Here is a 21,639-nt window from a genome sequence, read left to right as displayed (position 1 = left end):
GCGCCCTACCCACATTCGCATCCGGGCCCCCCCAGGAATCCCTCATCCCCATTGCGCCATACTGCCAATCCAACCACGCCGTACAGTGCACATCTCACTCCGGCAATCCCCCTACCCTGCCCTGCCACCATCCCAGAAACACGAGCTTACAGGGCCAGAGCTCCACCCACCAGGCTCCGAGTCTCGCAGCCCACGTGCCGCAAATAAGCCTCCTATCAAGCGTCAGCGCCCCGGTAAGATTCGCCATTGGCAGCAAGGCAGCCCGCCGTTCTCGCAAGAATGTCGCATTTGGCCATGCAATAATGGCTATGCAATATATAAGGCCCTGTGTGCGGCGACGTGCGGCGGGCACAGGGTTGCCTTTAGGGGCGCTTTCTCCACAACCCGCGCCTGTCAGCCACTCCGTCACTTCCGAGAAAAGCGAGTCTTCGGCGCATCGGCCGCCTCGCCCAAGCATCGCTCCCGACCACCGTGCTCCTGTTTAATTCTCTGGTCTGCACGCCGGCGGCGCAGGGGTCTGAGCTAGCCGGCGCGCCTTATGCCATTATTGAAGTAGCGACCGTTCCGTTGACGCTTTTCGGTCCGTTCGCGCATCTATTTTCGGTACGCGAACATCAAAGACATCCTTGAGCCTGTCAAAGAGAACATCTGTGACCAACGCCAAGGTACGGGCCCCATAGCCGAAGAAGGAAATACGGTGAGTCTAACTGTCTGACGAGGTAGTACCCACGTTTTGAGGCCCGATTCGACGGGCGGGCGTGTTTGTGTATTGCCAAGAAGGCAAATACATCATGCGCTGTGTCTGTTGGTCAGCACGGGAGAGTTGGAACAAGATGAATGGAGGAGACGGCCTCTCATTATGTGAATTAGACTACTTGTGATCCTGTCCCATGCATTCAATATTAGGCATCGAACATCTCCCGCCGCCAGGTACCTTCCACCTGCCCTCGCCGTGGCAAGATGCTTGAACATATGCCTCTGCGTGTGCCGCAGTGTATTACATGTCCTTCGAAGATCTCAAGTTCCTATCATTAGCACATAAGCCCCATGTTCTAGGATCATCTTGTCTTCTTCACGAAGCCTCGCCACGTAGAACCGTAGTGTGCATGCCTCACGGGTCCATGAATCCGTCGCCAGACATGTGGCACTCCGTCTCCAGGTCGAAGCTCTTCTCGAACGCCTCAAACTTCCTCAGTGCAGCGGCCTGCGAAATATGGACGCGTCGCGGCTTTAGCTTGGTGGTGACCTCCTCAGCCTCCCGCTTTCCGTAGCCTCCACCGTTCACGCACTTGCCGCTGTTGCCCCACTGCGCATCAGCGGCCGCCGTCCACATGGCAGTGGCGTCCACAGTCATCTCTGGCGTGTAGTAGAGTCGGCAACCCGCTTCCTCGTAAATGAACTGCAGCGCGACGCCAGAGGTATCGTTGGGGGCGACTCCGTCGCGAACATTGACACCGGGAGAACCAGCGGCTCGGGCGAAGATATAGTTGTCGTAGTAGTCGCGCAGGGATGAGGAGTTGAGCTCAGATTTTAGCCCCGCATCGGCAAGTTGGACGGCGTTCATAGCCAACGACTGGATGTAGGAAAAGGCGTAATTGTTCACGCCCTTCACCCCACCAATAGCCTGAATGGGGTTCTTGTTGCTTCGGCCGCCCATGGCAATGGTCTTGACACCAGCTTGCTTGGTCATGAAGTCACTGAAAATGGTGCAAGTAGATGCACAGTAGCCGTCCGTGAGGAGAACAATGTTCTCGGAGCTGAACTTGGGCGGACCAGTGATATTGGCGAGGGGGCCATATCCAGTGATGTTGATGCCGCCAGAGGAGATGGAGATAAGGACGTCGGAGAGGTTCCATCGCGAAAGCTGGGTGTACTTGTCTGTGACAGGTTAGCGCTTGACTCGGCAAACATACATGTATTTTACGTACCACCGTTTGTTTCAACAGGCCCAACCTTCTCATCCCACGAGTCAAATGGCTCGCCATCAACAGTCATATCCATATGGTAGTCGAAGTAGGCATTCTGAACCTGCCTGATTGAATAGTTGCCCGTTCCGCGAGGAGCCAGGGAAGCATAGGCGCTGTACGACTGGCCGATGAGATCCGCAGCTTCAGTGTAGCGGAAGCGGTTGGCACCATACGGGTCCAGGGACGGGAAGAGTTGCTTGAACATGTCATATCCCTGGAGAATCGTACCTCCGCCATTGGCCTGGAGATCAATGATCAACTTTGTCTTGCCGTCCGCGAGCGCCTTCGGTAGGAACTCTTGCGTGGTCTTCTGGAAACCGATTTCATAGGCGGCGGTACCAACGAAATTCGGAACTTGGAGCACTGCGACGTCTTCGTAGCCCGGAGTGTCAATGTAGAATCCGTTGATGAGGTTGCCCGGGCCGGGAACAACAGGCGCAGGGTACCCAGGTGCAGCCGCCGCTGCAGCAGCAACAGTTCCTGTGGATTCCACTTGTGCCGCTGAGCCTGCAAATTTTGTGAACCACTCCCCCAGATCTTCTCCCGATTCGATTTCGCGGAAGCTAATCTGTACCCGCGCGTAGTTCTCCATCGTATACTCGGTCCCGTTGGCAAACTTCAGCGTAGTCGTAGCTCCGGGATAGACGAAGCGGCCGCGTCCACCACCGGTGAATGATCCTGTTCCGGAGCCAGAAGAGCCGAGACTAACCTGGGCAAGTTCGTAGAACACATTGTTGTACAAGGCGTCGCGGTCCTGCAGGGAGCCGCACTGGCTCCACTGCTCAAGGAACTCGGAGGCATCCTGTCCATCAATCTCGACCACGGGCGACGGGGTGTAGGTGATGTTTTTGAACTGCATGCCCAACACATCGTAGAAGGCGAAAATGGAGGGGAGCTGCTCTCCATCTTCGGACACGGAAACCAATGGCACCTTGCGGCCAAAAGCAAAGACGCTGCCCACAGAATCGGGAATGTAGGCGAAGTGACCATCGTGGGCCGATTGGATCAACGTGTACAGCGTCCAACCGAAGTCATATTCGCTCGTGAATTTGCCAGCATCGACGTCGGCTGCCATCTGGCTCAAGCCGCCGAGGATGTCAAGGGGCGGCTGCACCTTCGAGGCATACTCGGCAGGCGGGCTCTTGAGCGCGGTGAGGGTGCTCTGCCAGTTGAGGTAGGGAGGAAGGCCCTGCAATATCAGCTTGGCGGCGGTGGCGTTGAAGGGCACGCTGTTGATGCAGTCGTAGGCGAGCTTGGCAGGAACAGTCGGGGTAAGCGTCCGGTCGGGTACGCTGTATATTGCCTGGGAGACCTGAGCACACGGGGCCGTGGTGTTGGTGCCATTGGACTGGCGGGCGTAGATGGAGTTGACTCGGGTGGGTGCCACCGGCGTAGCACCACCGAGGGTAAGCAAGCCGGTGAAGGCAAGCAGGGCCAGCAGCTTCATGGTGACGAGCCGGTAGGAATTGCTGACCAGGGCTGCAAGGAGGAACGGACAACTCGAGCAGGGAAGCGAGTGTGGCAGAACGAGTGTAGCAGTTGGAGCCGTTGAGGAACGAATGGAGAAGGCCGAGGTGGGCTGTTGAGGAACGAAGGACTCTCGGGTGAGAAGGAAAACTTGCTCGAGGTCGTTTGCCCTAAAAGGTAGGCGCGATACGCGGGAAGTCACGTGCGGGGCTCTTGGCAACAATGCTCGCCACAACGGCCAGTTCCTGTCACCGATGCTCTTGCTTCCCCGGGCCGGATGTCCAAGTCTGGCAGTGAAACGAGCTGTCAGAGTCGGAAGGGAACGGTGGCTGCTGCTGGTACCCGGGAGAGCGCCTCTTTAAGCATCAAACGGCAGAAAATTAGGGGGTTGAGGAACAGTGAATTGATATTCAGCAGTGACGCAAAACGGGACCAACAGAGTACAAATAGAGGCAGAAAACGCTGCTCCCGCCCAGCACCGCCTCGGCGGCCCGCGTCGTAGGGGGCAGACGGGGCCACGCACTAGGCTCGCCGGCGGAGAGAAAGGACATGCGGTTGTGGAGACGGCGCCAATCAGCACGAGATCAGGAAGACATCGAGATACCCATGCGCAGCCTAGCCGGGGCCGGGGCCATAAGGCAGGAAACATTTTGATGAACGACAAAGAGCCGCAGCCGGTGCGACGCTTGAACCTGGGCGGCGCAGCCAATATGCAGCTACGAGTCCACAGGGTCCAGCTCGAGGAGAGCTCCTGTCAAACCGCGACAGCCCGAGCCCGGTAAACGAGCCCAGCCGGGGGCGTGTGCAGTTGAGTTGCGTGGTTGGAGGGCGAGCACAACGCAGCGTTTCGTGCGGAGAGGTGGTTAGCAAAGAGGTCGCTGTCCGGCTCTGACGGCTGGGGTGGCTAGCAAGTAGTGTCTTGGCCGCGTTTCACCCAGCGTGCTGCAGATGTCTCTGAGCCACAGGCTCCACTCTCCAACTAACATCATGCACGACCAGCTCACCACGCTCAACAGAGCCCATCTAGACTTCCCTGGCGCCATGTTTCCTCGTGCGGAAGCACAGCGTTTGCCGGGGTCTGGGAGCCCAGGAACGGAAGCTCCTGTCTTCCTCTCGCACCAATTTTGACATGCCCGCAATATGCGACCGGCACTACGGTTTTTATTGTGATCACCTTTTGCCGCTAAGTCCGCATCCTTGTACGTCACTCTTCCTCTGCACGGCCTCACGATGCGTTTGCCACCTCCAACGAGTTGTGACTGTGCCAGAACACATGTCTCAACGGCTGCGAGCTGCGAGGGACAGACGGATCTTCGTCCAGTAAGCGGCGGTGTCGTGACGGACGCGCGGTAGTCCCATCCCATAATCAGCGTCCCACTGCATTGCGTTAGAGCATCATGAAAAGCGGACGCAGCAGCGTATCCGCTTCCTTACCTCGACCCTGAGGCCAACGAACGAACGTGGACCACGAGAATCCTCCGGCCTGATGCCAAGACGATATCGACTGGCGTCGTTACCATGCCGACTGTGCCGCCGCAATGGCACGCCGCGGAACGCTCGTTGCAACTTCACGTCTTCACTGCGGTACCGATGACTCCAGCGTTGCTGTCCGGCACATGTTTGTCCTACCCAGGTGTCCTGTTCGTGTACTTTCGGTTCCTGGTCTTCGATGAGCATTATTCCCATGTATCTTCGGGGAGCCGCATCTATCCGACATCGGCACACCTAGCATCGCACGCAGACATCTATCGATAGACCTTGCGAGACTCTCTCATAGAGGACACCGTGTTGCTCGTCTAGACCGAAAATACTCCCCTAACTACTATCACTTCATCTATCTTGCAGTTCCCCGCATTGCTCTCGACCGGGTAAAACTCTTCTACGCCACAATGTTGCTTGGGCGCTGACGCCATGCGAGCCACTGCTCGGCGCCCGCGAAAGACCACAAAGCTTGATCACAACCTTGGAAGCTTGATCTTGTAGCAAGGCTGAGAATGGTCCCCTTGTCACGACCCCAATTTCGAACCGGTCACTTGGTCAATTCTGGAAGCCGTCTGGATCCTCCCGCCACCCAGCGGAGCGACATTATTTGCATGAGTGCTGACGGGTCTTATTCCTCGCAGTCGAAAGCCTGCTCTCCCATAGCGTACACCATGTCGTCATCGAGCCTCGTCTTCCGCCGACGAGAATCTTGTGCGCGGAGGCTCGACGGGAATACGAATCGCACATGCAATGCCATAGCGCGATCTAGTACGCAATAACACTGCATCTTCCCGTCCGTATTTAGCGTACCACGAGATCGCACAGGACCTAGATCACTCAGGGATCCAGTCATCCGAATTCACCTCGAGGAACTAGTTAATTGCCCTCATGCTCGTTGTAGCCGCCATCGTCTAGGCCGCAATAAGAATTTGAGAATTAAAATGCAATATGTGATAGCGATTGCACTTTTCCACTGAGTACGAGCATGACACTTGTTGGTGCTACCGTAGCGGAATCTCCCTTCCCGGCAACACAGGATGACACCGTGGAAGCGAGTCGAGTCTGCACCGCCTCGAATATAGACACACCTACTATTGCCTTGACGGCTACTAAGCGTGACCAGTTCATTCTCGGAGGTCCTTCCATTCATTTACATATACGATAGGATCAGACGCCGCCCGAATGCAATGGATATATTTGCCAGAAGCGAGTCTCGCACTATATACGTGGAACCGTCCACGGATGCCTGTACACCACGTGCAACTACCCCTGACCCCTTAACAATATGGACGAATCCCGCTATCCCATCAACCCAAATCACCATTTACAATCAATGCTCTCTCATCCACTCATTCTTCATCGCAAGAGCTCAATGTGCTCCTGAAACGACGACGCGTTCCCCATCACAATGCTATCTTCCTTCCGACCATTGAGAATAGCCCGGTACTGTATACATTGTCAGCTTTGCACTCTCACAACACCACCGTATCTCACAAGCACATTACATACCTTAAACCCAAAGTTCAAACACAGCGCAATAGCCAGCCCCGCACACACCACCAGCGGCCCAAACATTTTATCGAAATCCTTCGGGCTCCTCTCACGGATCAACCTATTGCGGTACATGTACATGCCATAGCCCCAAATGAGCGTGAACACCGCGACGAGAGTGTACACAATGGCGAGCGTCCGCGCAACGCCGTTCGTCTCCCCAGCAGCGTTGTACAGACCGAGGGACAGCGCCGCAAGCAGGACGCTGACGTGCTGCCACTTGATGAAGGTGCGCTGGTTCGCGAGCCAAACCTTGGCCTCGACGCGGACGGGGCCTTGGTCCTTGATCCACACGCCCGGGTCGCGGATGCCCGGCGGTAGCTTGACTTTGCGCTCCTGGCGCCTGCGCGAGTACTTGGACGTCGAAAAGGAGGGGAAGAGGGAGGTGAGCCCGGTCGATTTGGCGAAGGGCGTGCTTTCGAAAGTCGTTGCTTGGGCGCCCTCTTCGTCAGAGTCGACTTCATCGTTGGGCTTGTCGCCTTTGCCATTTTCTCCCACTATCAAGGGCGAAGGCCTGCCAGGTGTGCTTGGCTTTCGCCAAGATGATTTCCCACCCGCTGGTGATCCCGCAGGAGAAACAACAGAAGGGCGGTAGCTAGGGCTGGCACGAGCGCCAAACAGACTGCCTACTGCAAACTCATCTTCTGCCGCCTTCAACTTACGCTGCTGCTCTTCCTCGAAGGCGCGCTCGGGTTCCATCTTGATATCCGTCTCGACTTCGCTCAACCAGAACGGAAAAGTGTTCACGTAATCTTCATGAAGCTTCGCGACACCTTGAACGAACTTCGAGAAGCGAGGGGCTTCCTTGACGAGATGCGAGTTCATCAAGTCCTCGATCCACTCATACTTCCTCATGCCCTTGACCTTGATTTCCAACACTGCGTGCGGGAATTCGTACTTCTCGCCTTTCCGGATGCCCTTGAACGGGTACTCCATCCGCGCGTCATCAATGTCTCTCCTGTGCCAGTCGTCCGGATCTCGACACGGCCTATCCAAGTCTAGAGCATCCTCGCGAACCAAGGCAAGGTTCGTATCGAGCGATATGCGCATACGGTCATCTCCAGGTATCTGGAAGGCCGTGCGGGTGTAGTTGGCTCTGAGCACGGGTTGGAGATCGTTCTCCTTGATGAACGCTTGGATGTCGTCGACGGCTTTCTTAAACTCTTCGATCTCTCGCCGGTCGTGTCCACCCCGAGATTCCATCTTTTGGACGCTCTTTTCCATGTGGTATTTGCCCTCGATGAACTGCTGGACGTACTTGTCCTTGATAGTGAAGCGCTGCTCCTCGCTCGCATCCCCATCCTTCATGACCTTCTTCTCGAAGAAGATATTCGGCCTCTCCGCCAGCTGCCCATACCACCTAAGCCGGAGCGAAGCTGCGTCTGGTACACGATTGACCTTATCAGTGTATAAGGAGAAGTTGGGGTTGTCGAAGTATATCGAGGTAATCGTGGGATCCTGTTGAGAGCCCTCGGCGATCTTGGAAGTCTGCGGGTTGTAGACGAGTACGGGCAGGCGACGGAGGATGATGGTCTTGACTTCGAGAAGGTTGTCTTTGTGTACCCAGACTGTGCCGTGTTAGCTGAGGACGTGCGGAGACGATAGCATCTTACATTTGTGTGAAATGAAGCCCTCGCTGTCGGTCGTGCTCTCCGCAAAGGACAGCGCTTCCTTGGGCTTCCCCTCCAAGCTTTGGCGGACGAAGGAGTACATGGCAGAGAGCCGGTAGAGCAGCGGTGATTGATCCTCGGTGTAGAGCGGGCGCTCAGCGACGCGGGCGTTGATGAAGGGACGCAGCTTATATGAGCGACCACGCAACTTATCATGCTTCTTCGTAGCCTTGAGGATGGCCGTGTAATTGAGCCGGCCGTACTTTTCCAGCTCGTTGACTTCTTTCGTGATGCTGTCCAGCTCTTCTAGCACCTCCTTCAGCAGGCGCTCCCTCTCCCCCGGCTTCAGCTCAGGCTTGCCCGAGCCATTATCCGCCGATGATGAGGCCGTTTTATCCTTCCCTTTCTCCTCCTCCGCTTTGATACCAATGGCCAATGGCTCCAGCTTCTTCTCGCATGCTGCGGTGCGGTCGCGGAGCTTCTGGGACGTCTCGTTCCTGAACTCGTGCACCTTCTCTAATTGGATGTTGGCGAGCTCGTCGACAAACTTCGTTTCGTCGTCGGACGTCCAGGAATCGTCGTCGTCTTTCTCTTTGAGCAGCTCCTTGAGCTTATCGTAGTCGATGTACTTGTCTTTCCATGGCGAGTAGATGTTTTTGCGCAGGGTGGCGCCGAATTTCATTGTGAATATTAACAATTAGCAAAAGGGTGTGTACGCAATGCTCGTACGAAGTGGGAGAAGGAATAGCTGGCATGTCAAGAGCTTGACGTGCGGAGGGGAGCTTCGCACTGTGGAAGAGCTGATGGCTGGTGGGGAGCTCCTGCTGGCCAATCCTGTTGCGCACGTGTATCGTCATAACAGCGCACGGACCCTCTACGGAGAAAAAGCAACTCCCGCCACCTGCCACCTCTCCACTCCCCATCCTTCTTTATGACTACCCATTAGTATCATCAATTTGACGGAGAGCGCTCTGTAAAGGTCGGGCTGCTGGGCTTCAATCGTGCTCGTCAAAGCCAAAAGGACGGGCTTCCCAACCGTGCCGGTCATCAGAACGGCCCGTACTTCAACCACCCCAAGCTGTGGCTCATGATCTTCACCCGACGCAGGCATCTTCCACAGTTTTCTATGTACAAAGCTCGCCAGATCGATTCTCTATTTCGCGCTCTACAAATATCTTCCCTCCTCTTATAAGCGGCTCAAAGAAATAACATATCCTTTTCCATCACAGCTCTGCAACGAAACGTAGCCCATAGACCGATTTGTTAATACGTATTGAAGCATCTACAGTGTCCAGTAGAACGCGTCGGGACTCTCACGGAAGAAGGTATACGTTATAGAGAATTTGGTATCATGAGCTCTTGAGGTACGATTATAGAGAGCTAGAATGGAGCTGAGACGAGAATGGTTCCGTAATAGTAGTAACTGCGGCACTTCGGGTCTAGGCGCCCCGGGGAACCCCACTAACATCCTACGTCTTTACAAGTGTAGACTCTAGAAAAGCGCCCGCATATTTTATCCCAATGCGACGACAAGGCGCTACATTCCAACGAAGGCAGCCCAGCCACCTCTAGAGTTCACAGTTCATGTCGCGGCTCGGCCGGCAATTACCACACAGCATCAAAGACGTCAGACAATGAGCCATCCCTAGATTTGCATGTGGGGAAGTAATGAAACCCCCGAAGTAGCCCCCAGGCCGAAGTAGCTAAGTATTTACATCGAAGAGAAGGTGCTCGCTAGCTAACTGACCACATCCAGATCATATCAGCAGCATACAGCAACAAAGACGTGAATATGTTGAAAGAATCCCCAGTCATGCAAGCAGCTGCCATATCGACCTGCAGCCCCGTACACCTGATGCCCTACAGCAATGCGATAAGCGAGGAAGAGGAAGCACCGTTAATCGAGTGGACAGCGAGCCCGCCTAGTCGGACCAGAGGAACTTGTGGTAGTCTCCGATGGGTGCAGCGACGTTCTGAGCGTACTGGCCCCCGTAGTTGCCAGGGGGGCTGTAGTTGCACACGGTGTACTTGTTGAGCTCCGACGCTCGACCGTTGATAGTCATGGCCGACCCGCAATCGATGCTGACGCAACCAACCGAGGTAGTTCCCTTCCAGACCACCTGCGTCATATGGCCCCATTGATGGAAGGTAGAATCATCGGGATTCGCACCCCATGCAGTGTAGACATCTGCCTCCCCCTTATACCAGCTATCGGTAATGCCACCGGTCACGTTGAACATGTCACCGGAGACGGTGAATAGATTCTGGCCCTGGCCGTTGACCACGTGGTGCTGGAAGTCGCACACTGCAGCCGCAGTTCTAGCAGCGTCCTCACAGGTGGTGTTCCAGACGAGCGGCGTAGCACCGTGGTTTGCGCGGGCGCGATTGTGGTGCCACAGCACAGATTCCTGGTAGGCGATGCCGCTTGAGAAAGTGGCTTGGATGGTCCCGGACGTGTGCTCGCCATTGCCAGTGGGAGTAGATGAGGTAGGGGCCTGGCTTGACGGCGCCGCTGCGGAAGAGCTAGGAGCCGGAGACGAAGCGGGTTCCGGGGTAGGAGTCGGGGTAGAAGACGGCGGCGGTGGCGGAGGGGTATAGACCGAGGAAGGCTTCGGCGCAGCAGATGATGGAGCAGGCGCAGGCGCCGAGCTGAAAGCGGCAGGAGCACTCGGCTTAGGCTTGGGATGGTGGTGTCCGTGGCCGTGTCCGTGTTCGCGAGTTCTAGCCTGACCCCCCGCCGTTGGATCTGCTTGGCCAGGGGTGACATAGACGGTGACGGTCACAATCTCAAGGTCGGTCTCAGTGACCATGAGCCTCTTGTGGAGAGGACCGGCAATGGCGCCTACGGCCAAGGCAGAAGCGAGAAGGACGGAGGAGCGCATGTTGTACTTCTGGCAAGAGCTCGGGTGCTGTAGCAAGGCAATGTCTGGGATCTCGGATCACCGGTGAATGTGGCGTAATTAACTGCACAAGATCAGAATGGACAGTAAAAGTTGACGGTGAAGAAGCCGGGGAGGTTGGTCTCTTTATAAGAGACATTGCCATAGGAGTTGCCACCACCTGCGCAGTGTGTGTTGAGGGGAAGGATAACCTACGCGAATGGGATTGAGCCTGCTGCCGGAGGGTGCGACTGAGGCGCACGAGTGAAGAAACGAATGGGATTGTTTTGGATAAAGAAAGTAAAGAGCGTGGCCCGGGGCAGACAAAGCTACACAAGGACGGATGGCAGAATCAGACAAAGGAAAGCGGGCAGAGGATGGGGAGACGAAAGGCGGACGGGTGGTTTTATGGAGCCACAGATTACGCGAGGAAAGAGCGACTCTGAAACAGATGACAAGTGCGGTTTTGATGACGTTCGGGTGAAGGAGCTATTTTACGAGCATTCACCGGCCGCACCAATCTCATTGCAAGACGAGGCCAATTTCCCCAACTGTGCACACGACCAAGGCAACAAAGCGGCTCCTCAAGGAAGCCAACCAAGGACAATGGGGCACAAAGGGCATGCCCCCTCTGTTTACATTCTGCGAGGGGCGCCAACAGTGGCGGCTCCTGCCAACAGCAGAATTCCACGGCAAGCATCTCAGCAACCAGCATACGCCACTAATGGCGGAACCCCAGCGGCGCGCACTAATCCAGCTTTTGAGCTCGCACTCCGGCGGTGTTGAAATTCGACGTTTGATGGAGGCGACCGTAGGTTACGGCAGGCAGGTGCTGATTGGTTGTTGCGTTGGCGGGGAAAGATCGACGCCAGGTTGCCGTTGGGTTTTCGGGAAGCTGCGGGGCGTTTGCTGGGCCTTGGCAGGGAAGGAACCGCCGCCGCGCCTCAGCTAAATGCAGAGGTCATCCTTCATCTCAATCTCGGCCACCACCCGGTACACCTTAACGTCTACCTAGCCAATAGCACGGCTATGCCACGAAACCTCAGGCACACGGAATCTCGTGCGGCCCGCCGTCGCCCTATACCGGTTGCACTGCCTGCCCGAAGTCGGGTGCAAACCAATCGCTCTCTAGCATCGGGTATCAAATCCCCAGCTGTGCGACCCCAACATCACGTTGACTTCAAAGTGGCCCTCCGAGTCGCGGGCAACTGAGAGGAAAAATTTCCGGAGGCCCATGCAAGCCTTGGTATGATAGCAAACCACACGGACGGGAACTCGAAAGACCTGGGGGCATTACCTGGTTCATTTCTTCGAGAGATGACCTTCGTCTCAGATCTCGGTGTAAATTTTCCGGACCGGAGCCAGTTCAACGGTGACGCGAACAGAGAGCCGCGTGATTTGTTTCCCTCGGAAAATACGCCACGAGTTTCTATTCGCTTCGTTCTCAATTTCCTTTTCGTTCTGATCGTTCATCGCTGAGCTATCAAGTCTGGATTCCTCGACCAGGACTGCTATGCCCCTCCTACGCTCTGCGCATCATCGCCGGTTTCCATAGCCTCTATCAATTGAACGCCTTCCGGATTACTTTTCTAGAGTCACATCTCTCGTATGCTCACTGACCTCGTTGCGCCCTTCTCAGCTTTGTTCAACATGGGTCATTCATTTGCCAATTATGGAGTCGATCTAGGTATTTTATTGCACCGTCCAGATCTGGGGTCAAATTCCGGACCGTATGTTTAATTTCCTACTATTCCTACTACACACAAGGCTTTCGATTAGCGACTATTTCTGGGAATCCTCAGATCTGGAAATTCGGTTATGAAATTGCGATGAAAGCGAGGAATCTACCACATTGCTGCCACTCTATTTGAAGAAACTCTACCGCTTTGCAAGTGGGGTTCCGCTTCCTTTTTCCCGCGGCGGAGATTTGAGGACTTGCAAACAAACACCAGCCTCGGCCCCCAAGAACTTTCTTTTGGGACACACTTTCTATGAGTGGAGTTCACAGCCAGCACGGCCCTGGAGAGGTAGCCATTTCCCAAGGCAGGTGCAACATACAGCGGGTATGCCTGTTGAGGGCAACCCAACCACTCCGTCTTACAGTCCTAATAAGTAAGTCCTGTTAAGCACTTTCACTCTTTTCTCATCGTCCCTCACTGCAGCGACTATCGTTGCTATGGCTCCACATTCTGGAGTAGCCAGATCAGGAAAAAGCCACGTTCTCGAATTCTCAGCGCACGCTCAACCGTCCCTGTCGGTATAAATCCGAACATCACATTCCACCACGCGTCAGCGACAAGATGCATTCTGCTCGACTCCCCAAAGTCCGAACCATCATCGCAGCCACGCTCATCACATGCACCCCCGACCCCACCAACGAAATCGAGGCCATGTCGTCTCCCCAATGCATGCGCATGCGCAAGACCTGTAAGTTCTAAAAGGGAAGAGACCTCCTTACATGACGCCTCGTGTAAGGGCACCAACACCAAAGCACCGCAAGCGAAGAACCGCCGCCACATCTGGCAAAACAGGTACGCGCCGCCTCGTCAAAACGTCTTATGCATTACGTCGAGGCTTCTCGAAGCGTTTGGGCTTGCGACAGGGGAGTATAAAGGCTGCCGTCTAGGCTTGCCGTCGCCGCGCACATTAAAGGTTTGAGATGCGGACCGGCGCGTGGCGAGTACAGAAATATCTCGGAAGTGGAGAATAGAGGATACAGTATGCCGGGGGCATGGTACGGGGTAGGGAGTTGGCGCGGCATTTGTCTTTCTTGAATCCCGGCGGGGTGGTTGAATGCGTTGAAGAAACGAGCGCTTTATCCTTCACAACAACTGCTTTATCAGCACCCCTGGGGCCAAGCAGCAAGTTAAAACGGAGAACGCTTCTTTGTCTTCCCCAGCGCGCACTCCCGAGCTTGCGGTCAACGGGTGGGAGCATGATCGCGTTGCCAAGCTGATGGCCACAGCATGATAAGCTTGTCGGAACATCGCATAGGGCACAAGACCTCGCACATGTGAAGTGATATAGTTGAAGATCATCTAGTAGTCATGATATGTATCCATAAACGCCCCCTCTCCCACATCCCTAACGCCAGCAATGAGAAGTAGAAAATGAAGGGATATATCCAGTCCCTAACTCCAGCTCACCAAATGCAAACAGCCGCACATCCACACATGAGGCCACTGTTGATACACTCCAAGGCCGCTCACCGTTCGCTAACATCCTTGATAGCATCTCCTATACTCGCCATGCTTATGTCCAGCTCCTCCCTACAAGCGCCCTGCTCGCACACCATGACACCCTCTTTGCTCGCATCCATGCTCTGGACGAGCGGATTCCTCTGCTTGAGCCACTCGCCCAGGTCCTTGCCGATGCGACTAACAGTGCTCAGCCCAGCAGGCCTCTCGCGGTGTCGCCGTAGCCACTCTTCTACCTGCTCGCCTTCTCCCGTGATTACGACGTGCTTAAGGCCCAGCTTGCCGGCGACGACAGAATCCATCATACTCGGGAACAGGAACGGGTGCTGCATGATCTCGGCTTCGAATGCTGATGCTGTCTCTCTAGCCTTCTTGACGTACTCCTCATCTTCCAACAGCGCGCCGAGACGGTCGAGATTGCGTGCTGATACCCCGTTGGTGCCGGGCTCGGCGTTGTCCATGCCGTCCTTGAGCCGCATGATCAGATCGTTTTGGTTTTCGGGAGTCGAGAAGAAGCCAAGATGGTCGCTGTCCCAGAACAATTTGAGCTGCGTCTTCTGGAGATTGTCAGCCCACTGGAGATACGACTCTTGAAAGGTCGCCTCGTAGAGGTCGATGAGCCCCGAGATAAGGTACGCATAGTCATCCGCGAAGCCTTGGACGACACCTGGGCCTTCTCGGTATACGCGGAGCAGTGTGTGCTCAGAGGAGTTATAGAGTTCCTTCTTGATGAACTTTGCGGCACTCTCGGCAGCCTTGAGATACTCTGTCGATTTCGATTTGTCTGATGAGGAGAGCACGGAGGCAGTGCGGGCTAATGCGCCGATAGCCAGGCCATTCCAAGAAACCACAATCTTGTCATCCAATGCAGGTCTTGGCCTCTCTTTGTTCCTGTGCTCCAGGAGCTTATTACGCCCTTCCGCTAAGATCTTTTCGACCTCTTCGACGGAAAGCGCGAACTCCTTCGCTAGATCGGCAGGGGTGCTGCTGATGGCTAGCACACTCTGATTGATGAGCTCGTCATGCGCGTCGTGGTCGGGGCTGACGTTGCCTTCGTCCTTGGCGTTGTAGTATCGCGCAAGGATATCCGTATCACGGTCCCCTAGTATGCTCTGAAACTCCTTTAGTGTCCATACGTAGAAAGCGCCTTCTCGCTTCTCTTTATCAGCAGGTCGGTACAACGAATCGGCGTCTTCAGCGGAGAAGAAGCCGCCCGTAGTGGAGTGCATAGGAGGCGTTGTCAGGTAGGTCGCGATGTCGTGGACGGCGGCGAGGTGCTCCGGGTTTCTGGTCAGGAGGTACGCATCGAGGTAAACGGGTAAAAGCTGTCCCTGGTCATAGAGCCTGCAATTTTGTCAGTATGGTATAATCCGTAAGAATTAGAGCTCAAACGCTCACATCTTCTCAAAGTGCGGGAGACTCCAGTCCCGCGTGACCGAGTACCGCGCAAATCCGTTCCCGATCTGGTCGTGGATGCCGCCCTTGTTCATGGCCGACAAAGTCGACAACACCATATCCTTCGCTTTAGTGCACTCCTTCGCACCTACGACATCGGCAACGGCGTTGGGATATTGGGAAAGCTTCAACAGGAAACTCAGGTTAGCAGGCGTAGGAAACTTTGGTGCGCCCCCAAAGCCGGCGTAGTGAGTGTCGTACTTCGCCGTAAAGTGGTCATACGCTTCCTCAAGAAGCTCTAGATCCAAAGGATCAGACGCGGCGCCTTCCCTACGACTGATGCTGCCATCCTGAGCAAACTCGCGCAGCTGTGCCGTGATATCCTTGGCCGAGTCCAGACACCGCTGCCGCTGGTTTTTCCATACGTCGCTGATCTTCTTGAGTATACCGACAAAACCAATATGATCGCCCATTGCCATGGTTGCGCCGGGGCCAGGCCAGTATGTACCGCCGAATATTGGTTCTAGGTCGGGAGTGATGAAGACGTTGAGCGGCCAGCCTCCGGAACCCGTGGTGGCTTGAACGTAGTTCATGTAAATGCGGTCGACATCGGGGCGCTCTTCGCGGTCGATCTTGATGGGGATGAAGGAGGAATTGAGGAGGGCAGCGACTTCAGCGTTCTCGAAGGACTCGCGCTCCATGACATGGCACCAGTGGCAGGCGGCATATCCAATGGAGATGAAGATGAGCCTGTTCGATTTCTTTGCTAGAGCTATCGCTTCCGGTCCCCACATCTGCCATGCTACGGGGTTGTTCATATGGCCGCGGACCTGCGATGCGATCAGCCTTGTCGCTTTCTGGCTACGAGAAGTGCGCAGTGATACTTACATACGGACTCCGACTCTCGTTCAAGCGGTTAGCCAGCTTCAAGTCGTCGCTCGGAGCAGCCGAAGCCTCCGACATATCACGGACATCCATCCTCAAGATCTGTGTATGAAATCTCAGCGACTGAGTGCGTGGGGCAACTCGCGATAGCGGGGCAGGCTGGGTCGGCGCTCGACGGATAAGGGCAGGAGTCAAAGACGTTCGAGGAGAAGAGCAGGGTCCCCGTAGCTTAAACCTGACAGGAGGCATACAGGGGCGCGTGGAGGAAGTGGAGTGAATATCGGCGAGACATTTCGCCAGAAGTCTGGAAATGTGAGCTCTCCCATGTCCGCGGGCGCCGCTCTATCACAGTACGAGCGACGTAACGGCGCAGGGCAGCGCCGCAAGGGTCCAGCAAGCGAGCCAATCAGCCGTGCGAGATTGCGGCCTCCCGCATTGTGCGGGGACCGTCATCGTTTCCACACCATCGCGCATCCTTGGAATCGACCGAGGCAGCTGATGTTCTTCATTTTTCATTCATCCATCATTGGTCATGTGCGTTGAATACTGGTGAAGATCAAAGATCAACAACTGGCGTCACACCGCTCGAATCATCCCCCTACGGCAAAGAAACCTCACTCGAGAGCACCGCAGTATGCCGCTCAAGTCTCAAAGTGCTCCTGTAGATGAATAGCATTTAAAGCAGGCCTTACAGGTCCGATCAAGAGAATACGATATATGCTAGCTTACGTGCAGATACTTACCGTATCTTGCCGTCGAAATGGTGCATAGGGCGTGGTGCGTAACGCCCAGCGCAACATCGCGAAGAACAATCGAAAATCCTTCTCGTTAAAAATATATTGCGCCACAGCATGTGGGCTATGTGCGATGTTATGGGGGGATAGTCAATTCCAAAATATCTTACCTTCTTGCCATCGTCCAGCGACTCTGCACCCCGACCGCGCCCACTCGATTGTACCGGAGTGGACGTCACTACATCTGACACCAAAGCCACCCAGGAGAGCGAAGTAGAAGGGCATCCAGAATGCTCATTTGAGAGGGAGAGCGGCGTCCCAAAGCGCATGATACTGTCTGGTATCAAGTTACAGCTTTTCAACCTCGTGTATGTCTTCCATCGTCCGAAGGCATCTCAAATTCAGAATAGAAGTCTCTGCATCAGCTTGTTTCTCTCCACGCTAGACAGCAGCGTCAATGATGGGGGAAAGGCATATTCGACCGTTCTATTGCTGTCTCTTGGCGGTGTTTTGGAGGGGCTGGGTGCGGGATTGTTGGTCCTGCTATCGAGTGATGCAGAGGGATTTCCGGCGAAGGACTATGGGTTTGAGGCGAATATTGAGTTTAGACCAGGGATGTGTACGGGCGTGATTGTGCTGTCTGTTATGCTTGTATTTGGGGTCGGGGCGTTGGTATGTCGGCAAAGCAATCCCCTCCTCAAAAATACCATCCGCTCACTTTACTCAGCTGCTGGAATGGGTGCCGTCGGTCAGTTCCGTTCGCTCGGGGGCTGCACTGGTGTCACCGTCTGCGTGAACCTTCTGGGCGGATATATTGCAGAGGATCTATCATCAGAACTTTCGCCGGCACAGATGGGCGTGATCAAGCTCTCGGTAAAAGCGATCGACGGCCTTTCGGAAGCACTTCAAACGGCGATTTGGACAAGCTATTCCCAAGATTTCAAACGCGAAGCGGTGGTTATGACACTTTTTGGAGCTGCCGGTATTGTAGTGGCATTTTTGATGGTGGAGAAGAAGCTGAGGAGGCAGATGTGATTGGAAACGCGGCGGTGTGCTTTGTGTCGTGCGTGCTTTAATATTGTTCCTTCCTTCTTTGAACCTGCTCGAACTCCAAGCGCCCTAGCTCCTATATATCCATCTCCTTCTGGAGCTCTGCCTCGATGCTTCACGCCACGCTTGCCTCAATCCTGACATGAAGGGTGTTAGAAGCTTGATTCGGGCGGTAGATGGAGGAAAACGATGCTTTCTGAAAACTGATCCATCCATCTGGGACCCTTCCGCGCCGGAATTCGCTGGTGCGGTTCATCACAGTTTGGAGACCGGGCGTTGGATATACAAGAAACCATAGCACCTTCTATCCTCTACTGGCACACGAAATAGTTCTCCTGCAGGGCATCATGCAACCGGGCAAAGACTCCACTATGCCACGTCCTGAAATCCTTCCACTCCTCCTCGGGCATGGTGACGGAGAGCATGTTCAGCCACCCGCCCACGATCAGGTCGGCATAATTAGCCTGTTTCCCCTCGAGGTACGGGCCGGTATCGTGGATCATAAACAGCTGGGCCAGTGACGTCAATGCTTCCTTGAACGCCACCTTGAGCTGCTCTCTTGCCTCGCCCTGAACGCGGAGATCATCCCAGGAGCGCAGGTGTGCGCGCCTGATGAAGAGGGCCTTTACGGCGTCGGCCGTGTCCGGGTTGAAGGGCATGTACTGGCTGACGAGCACCACATGTGCGGAGAAGGTAGCGTCGACGTGCAAGTTGAACCTTGCGTAGGCCTCGTTTTTGGACCCCTGGTTGGAAGTCAGGGGCGCGAAGAATGGCGTGTCCTTGTGCGGGCTCTCGTAGTCGAGCCCAGTGCGAGTAGAGTCCGAAGGGAAAAGGCAGCCGCCTGAGTCCGGGAACGTGTCCTCGAGATAGTTGGCGATGTCGAACGAGTCGCCAACGACCCTACCAGAGGCTGGGTCCCGCAGCATGGGCAGCGTGTAGAAGTCGGAGCCATCGTCGAGCTTACGGGTGGCCGCGCAGCTGAGCCCCTCACGAACGTCAGGGATGTCCAGGATGTCGACCCAGGTGGTCTTGAAGGGCACACGTTTGAAGCTGAGCGCGAGACGGGCCTTGGAAGGATTGGGCGCGTAGGACCGGGGCTTTAAGGGTGAAGAGATGTCGTAGAGTATGAGGGGGTTGGAGTCTGTCATTTGGAAAATGCCGGGGTGGTGTTCCAAGGTTGGTGCGGGGCGGGACAAATAATTTGATTCTTTCCAAGAGTTTTTATTAGCTGCAGGTGCAACCTTGCTCAAGCTGCAAGCGTTAACGTGTTTAGTCATCTAGCGCACGAATTTCAGATGTCGGCAGCCTCGAAAAATGAGGCTACAGAGCTGTATATAAATTGTAATATCACCATATTCTGTGGAGTAATAATCGGAGGTGCTTAATACATCGCTAAGATACGTAATTTACTAGCGAAATCGCTGGGGGAGCCGTACCTTGCGGGTGCGTAGAAAGGGCAGGTGCATCCTCTCCATCATCACCCCCCGATAACTCAGGCCCCTCAGGCTTAATATTGCCCTGGGGTTTTGCAGGAGCTTTGATGCTTCGCCGATTACTCTTTTCAGCTAATTTGATATCATCTTTGAGTTGTTTTTTGCGAGCGAGCCTGAGTTCTTTGAGTCACGTAATTGCCCCCTTACAGTACTAATAAGTTGCCCTTACCAAGCGAAGTAGAAGGGATCTGAGCATGCTTTCCAGAGGACAGCAGGGAGAGACGCCATGAAGAGGGATCTTTTGGCCGAAGTAAGCTGCTTATTTATCATCCCAACTACCAACCCTTAACAGCGCAGTTAGTAACATGCGTGCAATTCATTCTGTGCGAATATATACAGTGTCTGAGCAAAAGATGGCCTGAATTCCCAAGGCCTCGTATATGACCCTTCTATGTGCATACCCACTAGCTTGTATTTCAATCGTGGTGCCCCTTAAGGGACCCATATCTCGCCCACATGCCGCCATGCCATACATGCCGCAGTATGGAGCGCGCTACGATGGTGAGACTGCGCCTATTTCGCCCTGAGAGCAAGCTTCTTGCGCGCAGTAATGGTATACGCATACAGCGCATCCTTAAACGCAAACAGAAAAGCCGCCGTAATGACGCTCTGGGTTACCTTCGGTCCAATGCCTAGTAATCTGTCAGCTCCCATCCCATGCCATCTTAGCGTTCCTAGCACTTACCTCCATAAAGACCCGCGTACCCTTCCTCCCGAATGATCCTCCTAAACGTCGTAAACATATCCTCCTTTGGCCCATCCTTGCCCGCAACATGCATCCTGCTCTTCACAGTGATGTAGGGATACGTGATGCTCGTTGCGAGCAGCTTGCCCAGCGCACCCAAGTAAAACGCATCTGTTGGCGTGATGCGCCGCCGCTTCTCTAGCGTGTTCTTCAACTGCTCGTATACCGTGTACTGTAGGATCGGGTTGATCACCAGCACCAGCGCAGGCATGACGCCAGCGAAGAGGCGCGCCGGCCCCTCATCCCGGATCAGCGAGAGCAGTGTGCCGATTGTAGAGGGTGACTTTGCGGGCTTCGCACCGGGGAGCACTTGCTCTTCAGACTCGGACTTGCGCGCCGTCATGCGCGTATTGACAACCCAGATAGGATTCGTAATAAGCACGGTCGCGCTGCCAGCGATAGCGCCCGCAATCATAGACTCGACCGTCGTGAGCTTCTTGGAGGCGCGGCCAGCCTTGAGAGCCGCTTTTTCGAAGAAGGCGCGCGTCCATTCGTACCCTTGTGATATCCGTCAGCATCCCCTCCCTTTCCAAGGTTGCATGGCTGGGCTGCTCACAGTAGTAGTATACAAAGTTCGTAACGCTGATTCCGAAGAGCGCGGAGTCGAGGCCGGCGTATAGCCCTGCAATGCCTTCCCGCTTGATGATGCGTCGGGCGGCGTTGAGGGTCGAGGATTGCGCTCGTTTCGATTCGACTTGGGCGCGGGTGGAGAGGGTGATGAGGGGATATCTATCTTCTTGTCAGCAATGCGACCCTTTCGGTACTCCCATATGAGTACATACGTCAGAGCCATAGACAGCAAACCCCCTCCAGCACCCGCGAGCGCATGCGCTACATTATCGCTCTGCTGCGCTGCTGTACTCGTCGGCGCTGCCTTGGTCGACTCAGCCAGCTTCTCCTGCGCCGTTTTCTGCGTCTCAGACATGCTATCTATCCTTCTTCGCGCGGCTTTCACGTGTCGGGGTCAAAAGAGGGGACGCGTAGAGACGGGCGGGGTCGCAATGCTTAGGAAGAGAACGCAATCGAAGACAGAAATACGTTTAGATAAAAGAGAGCAAGAGAGAAGCTACGTGGGCAGCGCTTGATAGAAAGAGAGAGCAAGAAGAGAGGGCGGACGAGGCATAATGAGCAGCACTGCGGACCCGTTTAGCTTGTGAACGTCACTCGTCGACTTCTGCATTCCG

At 55.0% G+C, this 21,639-nt stretch overlaps 9 protein-coding genes across 9 annotated transcripts; 2 read left to right on the top strand and 7 right to left on the bottom strand.

The window, feature by feature from the left end:
- Positions 1–1,111: 1,111 nt before the first annotated feature.
- Positions 1,112–3,414, bottom strand: BU26DRAFT_509946 (peptidase S41 family protein; the record flags this gene model as incomplete). Its single annotated transcript, XM_033827183.1, has 2 exons — positions 1,112–1,878; positions 1,929–3,414. 2 exons carry the CDS (start codon positions 3,412–3,414, stop codon positions 1,112–1,114), a joined length of 2,253 nt encoding a protein of 750 aa, XP_033678439.1.
- A 2,665-nt stretch (positions 3,415–6,079) lies between these two features.
- BU26DRAFT_466069 (SPX-domain-containing protein) lies at positions 6,080–8,880 on the bottom strand. The gene is made up of 3 exons (XM_033825213.1): positions 8,081–8,880; positions 6,426–8,035; positions 6,080–6,362 (listed from the first exon to the last, which is right to left on the bottom strand). The coding sequence occupies exons 1-3, from the start codon at positions 8,757–8,759 to the stop codon at positions 6,273–6,275; spliced, it is 2,379 nt and encodes a 792-aa protein (XP_033678438.1). The 5' UTR covers positions 8,760–8,880; the 3' UTR covers positions 6,080–6,272.
- Positions 8,881–9,888: 1,008 nt separating this feature from the next.
- On the bottom strand, positions 9,889–10,998 carry BU26DRAFT_523742 (PR-1-like protein). Its single transcript, XM_033830122.1, has one exon. It carries the CDS (start codon positions 10,957–10,959, stop codon positions 10,000–10,002), a length of 960 nt encoding a protein of 319 aa, XP_033678437.1. The 5' UTR covers positions 10,960–10,998; the 3' UTR covers positions 9,889–9,999.
- Positions 10,999–11,096: 98 nt separating this feature from the next.
- Positions 11,097–11,949, top strand: BU26DRAFT_117648 (uncharacterized protein). Its single transcript, XM_033819474.1, has one exon. It carries the CDS (start codon positions 11,233–11,235, stop codon positions 11,740–11,742), a length of 510 nt encoding a protein of 169 aa, XP_033678436.1. The 5' UTR covers positions 11,097–11,232; the 3' UTR covers positions 11,743–11,949.
- Positions 11,950–12,871: 922 nt separating this feature from the next.
- Positions 12,872–13,769, bottom strand: BU26DRAFT_523741 (uncharacterized protein). Its single transcript, XM_033830121.1, has one exon. The coding sequence runs from the start codon at positions 13,473–13,475 to the stop codon at positions 13,131–13,133; it is 345 nt and encodes a 114-aa protein (XP_033678435.1). The 5' UTR covers positions 13,476–13,769; the 3' UTR covers positions 12,872–13,130.
- Positions 13,770–14,161: 392 nt separating this feature from the next.
- On the bottom strand, positions 14,162–16,526 carry BU26DRAFT_436901 (uncharacterized protein; the record flags this gene model as incomplete). The annotated part of the gene is made up of 3 exons (XM_033824198.1): positions 14,162–15,497; positions 15,552–16,378; positions 16,437–16,526. 3 exons carry the CDS (start codon positions 16,524–16,526, stop codon positions 14,162–14,164), a joined length of 2,253 nt encoding a protein of 750 aa, XP_033678434.1.
- A 758-nt stretch (positions 16,527–17,284) lies between these two features.
- BU26DRAFT_570124 (uncharacterized protein) lies at positions 17,285–18,202 on the top strand (the record flags this gene model as incomplete). Its single annotated transcript, XM_033833969.1, has 2 exons — positions 17,285–17,295; positions 17,356–18,202. 2 exons carry the CDS (start codon positions 17,285–17,287, stop codon positions 18,200–18,202), a joined length of 858 nt encoding a protein of 285 aa, XP_033678433.1.
- A 163-nt stretch (positions 18,203–18,365) lies between these two features.
- On the bottom strand, positions 18,366–19,419 carry BU26DRAFT_117618 (uncharacterized protein). The gene has a single exon (XM_033819473.1). The coding sequence runs from the start codon at positions 19,363–19,365 to the stop codon at positions 18,529–18,531; it is 837 nt and encodes a 278-aa protein (XP_033678432.1). The 5' UTR covers positions 19,366–19,419; the 3' UTR covers positions 18,366–18,528.
- A 535-nt stretch (positions 19,420–19,954) lies between these two features.
- Positions 19,955–21,545, bottom strand: BU26DRAFT_493366 (mitochondrial carrier). Its single transcript, XM_033826149.1, has 4 exons — positions 21,238–21,545; positions 21,012–21,184; positions 20,396–20,953; positions 19,955–20,342 (listed from the first exon to the last, which is right to left on the bottom strand). Exons 1-4 carry the CDS (start codon positions 21,378–21,380, stop codon positions 20,224–20,226), a joined length of 993 nt encoding a protein of 330 aa, XP_033678431.1. The 5' UTR covers positions 21,381–21,545; the 3' UTR covers positions 19,955–20,223.
- Positions 21,546–21,639: the final 94 nt, after the last annotated feature.

This window comes from Trematosphaeria pertusa (genome assembly GCF_010094035.1).
Source record: "Trematosphaeria pertusa strain CBS 122368 unplaced genomic scaffold BU26scaffold_17, whole genome shotgun sequence".
Lineage (NCBI taxonomy): Eukaryota > Fungi > Ascomycota > Dothideomycetes > Pleosporales > Trematosphaeriaceae > Trematosphaeria > Trematosphaeria pertusa.
This window is presented reverse-complemented; position numbering and strand designations above follow the sequence as displayed.

Excerpts from the sequence above, each read along its gene's own strand:
- BU26DRAFT_523741 (XM_033830121.1), bottom strand. The coding sequence starts at position 13,475 with ATGTGGCGGCGGTTCTTCGCTTGCGGTGCTTTGGTGTTGGTGCCCTTA.
- BU26DRAFT_523742 (XM_033830122.1), bottom strand. The coding sequence starts at position 10,959 with ATGCGCTCCTCCGTCCTTCTCGCTTCTGCCTTGGCCGTAGGCGCCATT.
- BU26DRAFT_493366 (XM_033826149.1), bottom strand. The coding sequence starts at position 21,380 with ATGTCTGAGACGCAGAAAACGGCGCAGGAGAAGCTGGCTGAGTCGACC. Across the intron at positions 21,185-21,237 it reads TTGCTGTCTATGGCTCTGAC|ATATCCCCTCATCACCCTCT; the intron begins GTATGTACTCAT and ends ACAAGAAGATAG. Across the intron at positions 20,954-21,011 it reads GAACTTTGTATACTACTACT|GGTACGAATGGACGCGCGCC; the intron begins GTGAGCAGCCCA and ends GGATATCACAAG.
- BU26DRAFT_117618 (XM_033819473.1), bottom strand. The coding sequence starts at position 19,365 with ATGACAGACTCCAACCCCCTCATACTCTACGACATCTCTTCACCCTTA.
- BU26DRAFT_117648 (XM_033819474.1), top strand. The coding sequence starts at position 11,233 with ATGGGATTGTTTTGGATAAAGAAAGTAAAGAGCGTGGCCCGGGGCAGA.
- BU26DRAFT_466069 (XM_033825213.1), bottom strand. The coding sequence starts at position 8,759 with ATGAAATTCGGCGCCACCCTGCGCAAAAACATCTACTCGCCATGGAAA. Across the intron at positions 8,036-8,080 it reads GGGCTTCATTTCACACAAAT|TCTGGGTACACAAAGACAAC; the intron begins GTAAGATGCTAT and ends AACACGGCACAG. Across the intron at positions 6,363-6,425 it reads GTTTGAACTTTGGGTTTAAG|TACCGGGCTATTCTCAATGG; the intron begins GTATGTAATGTG and ends CAATGTATACAG.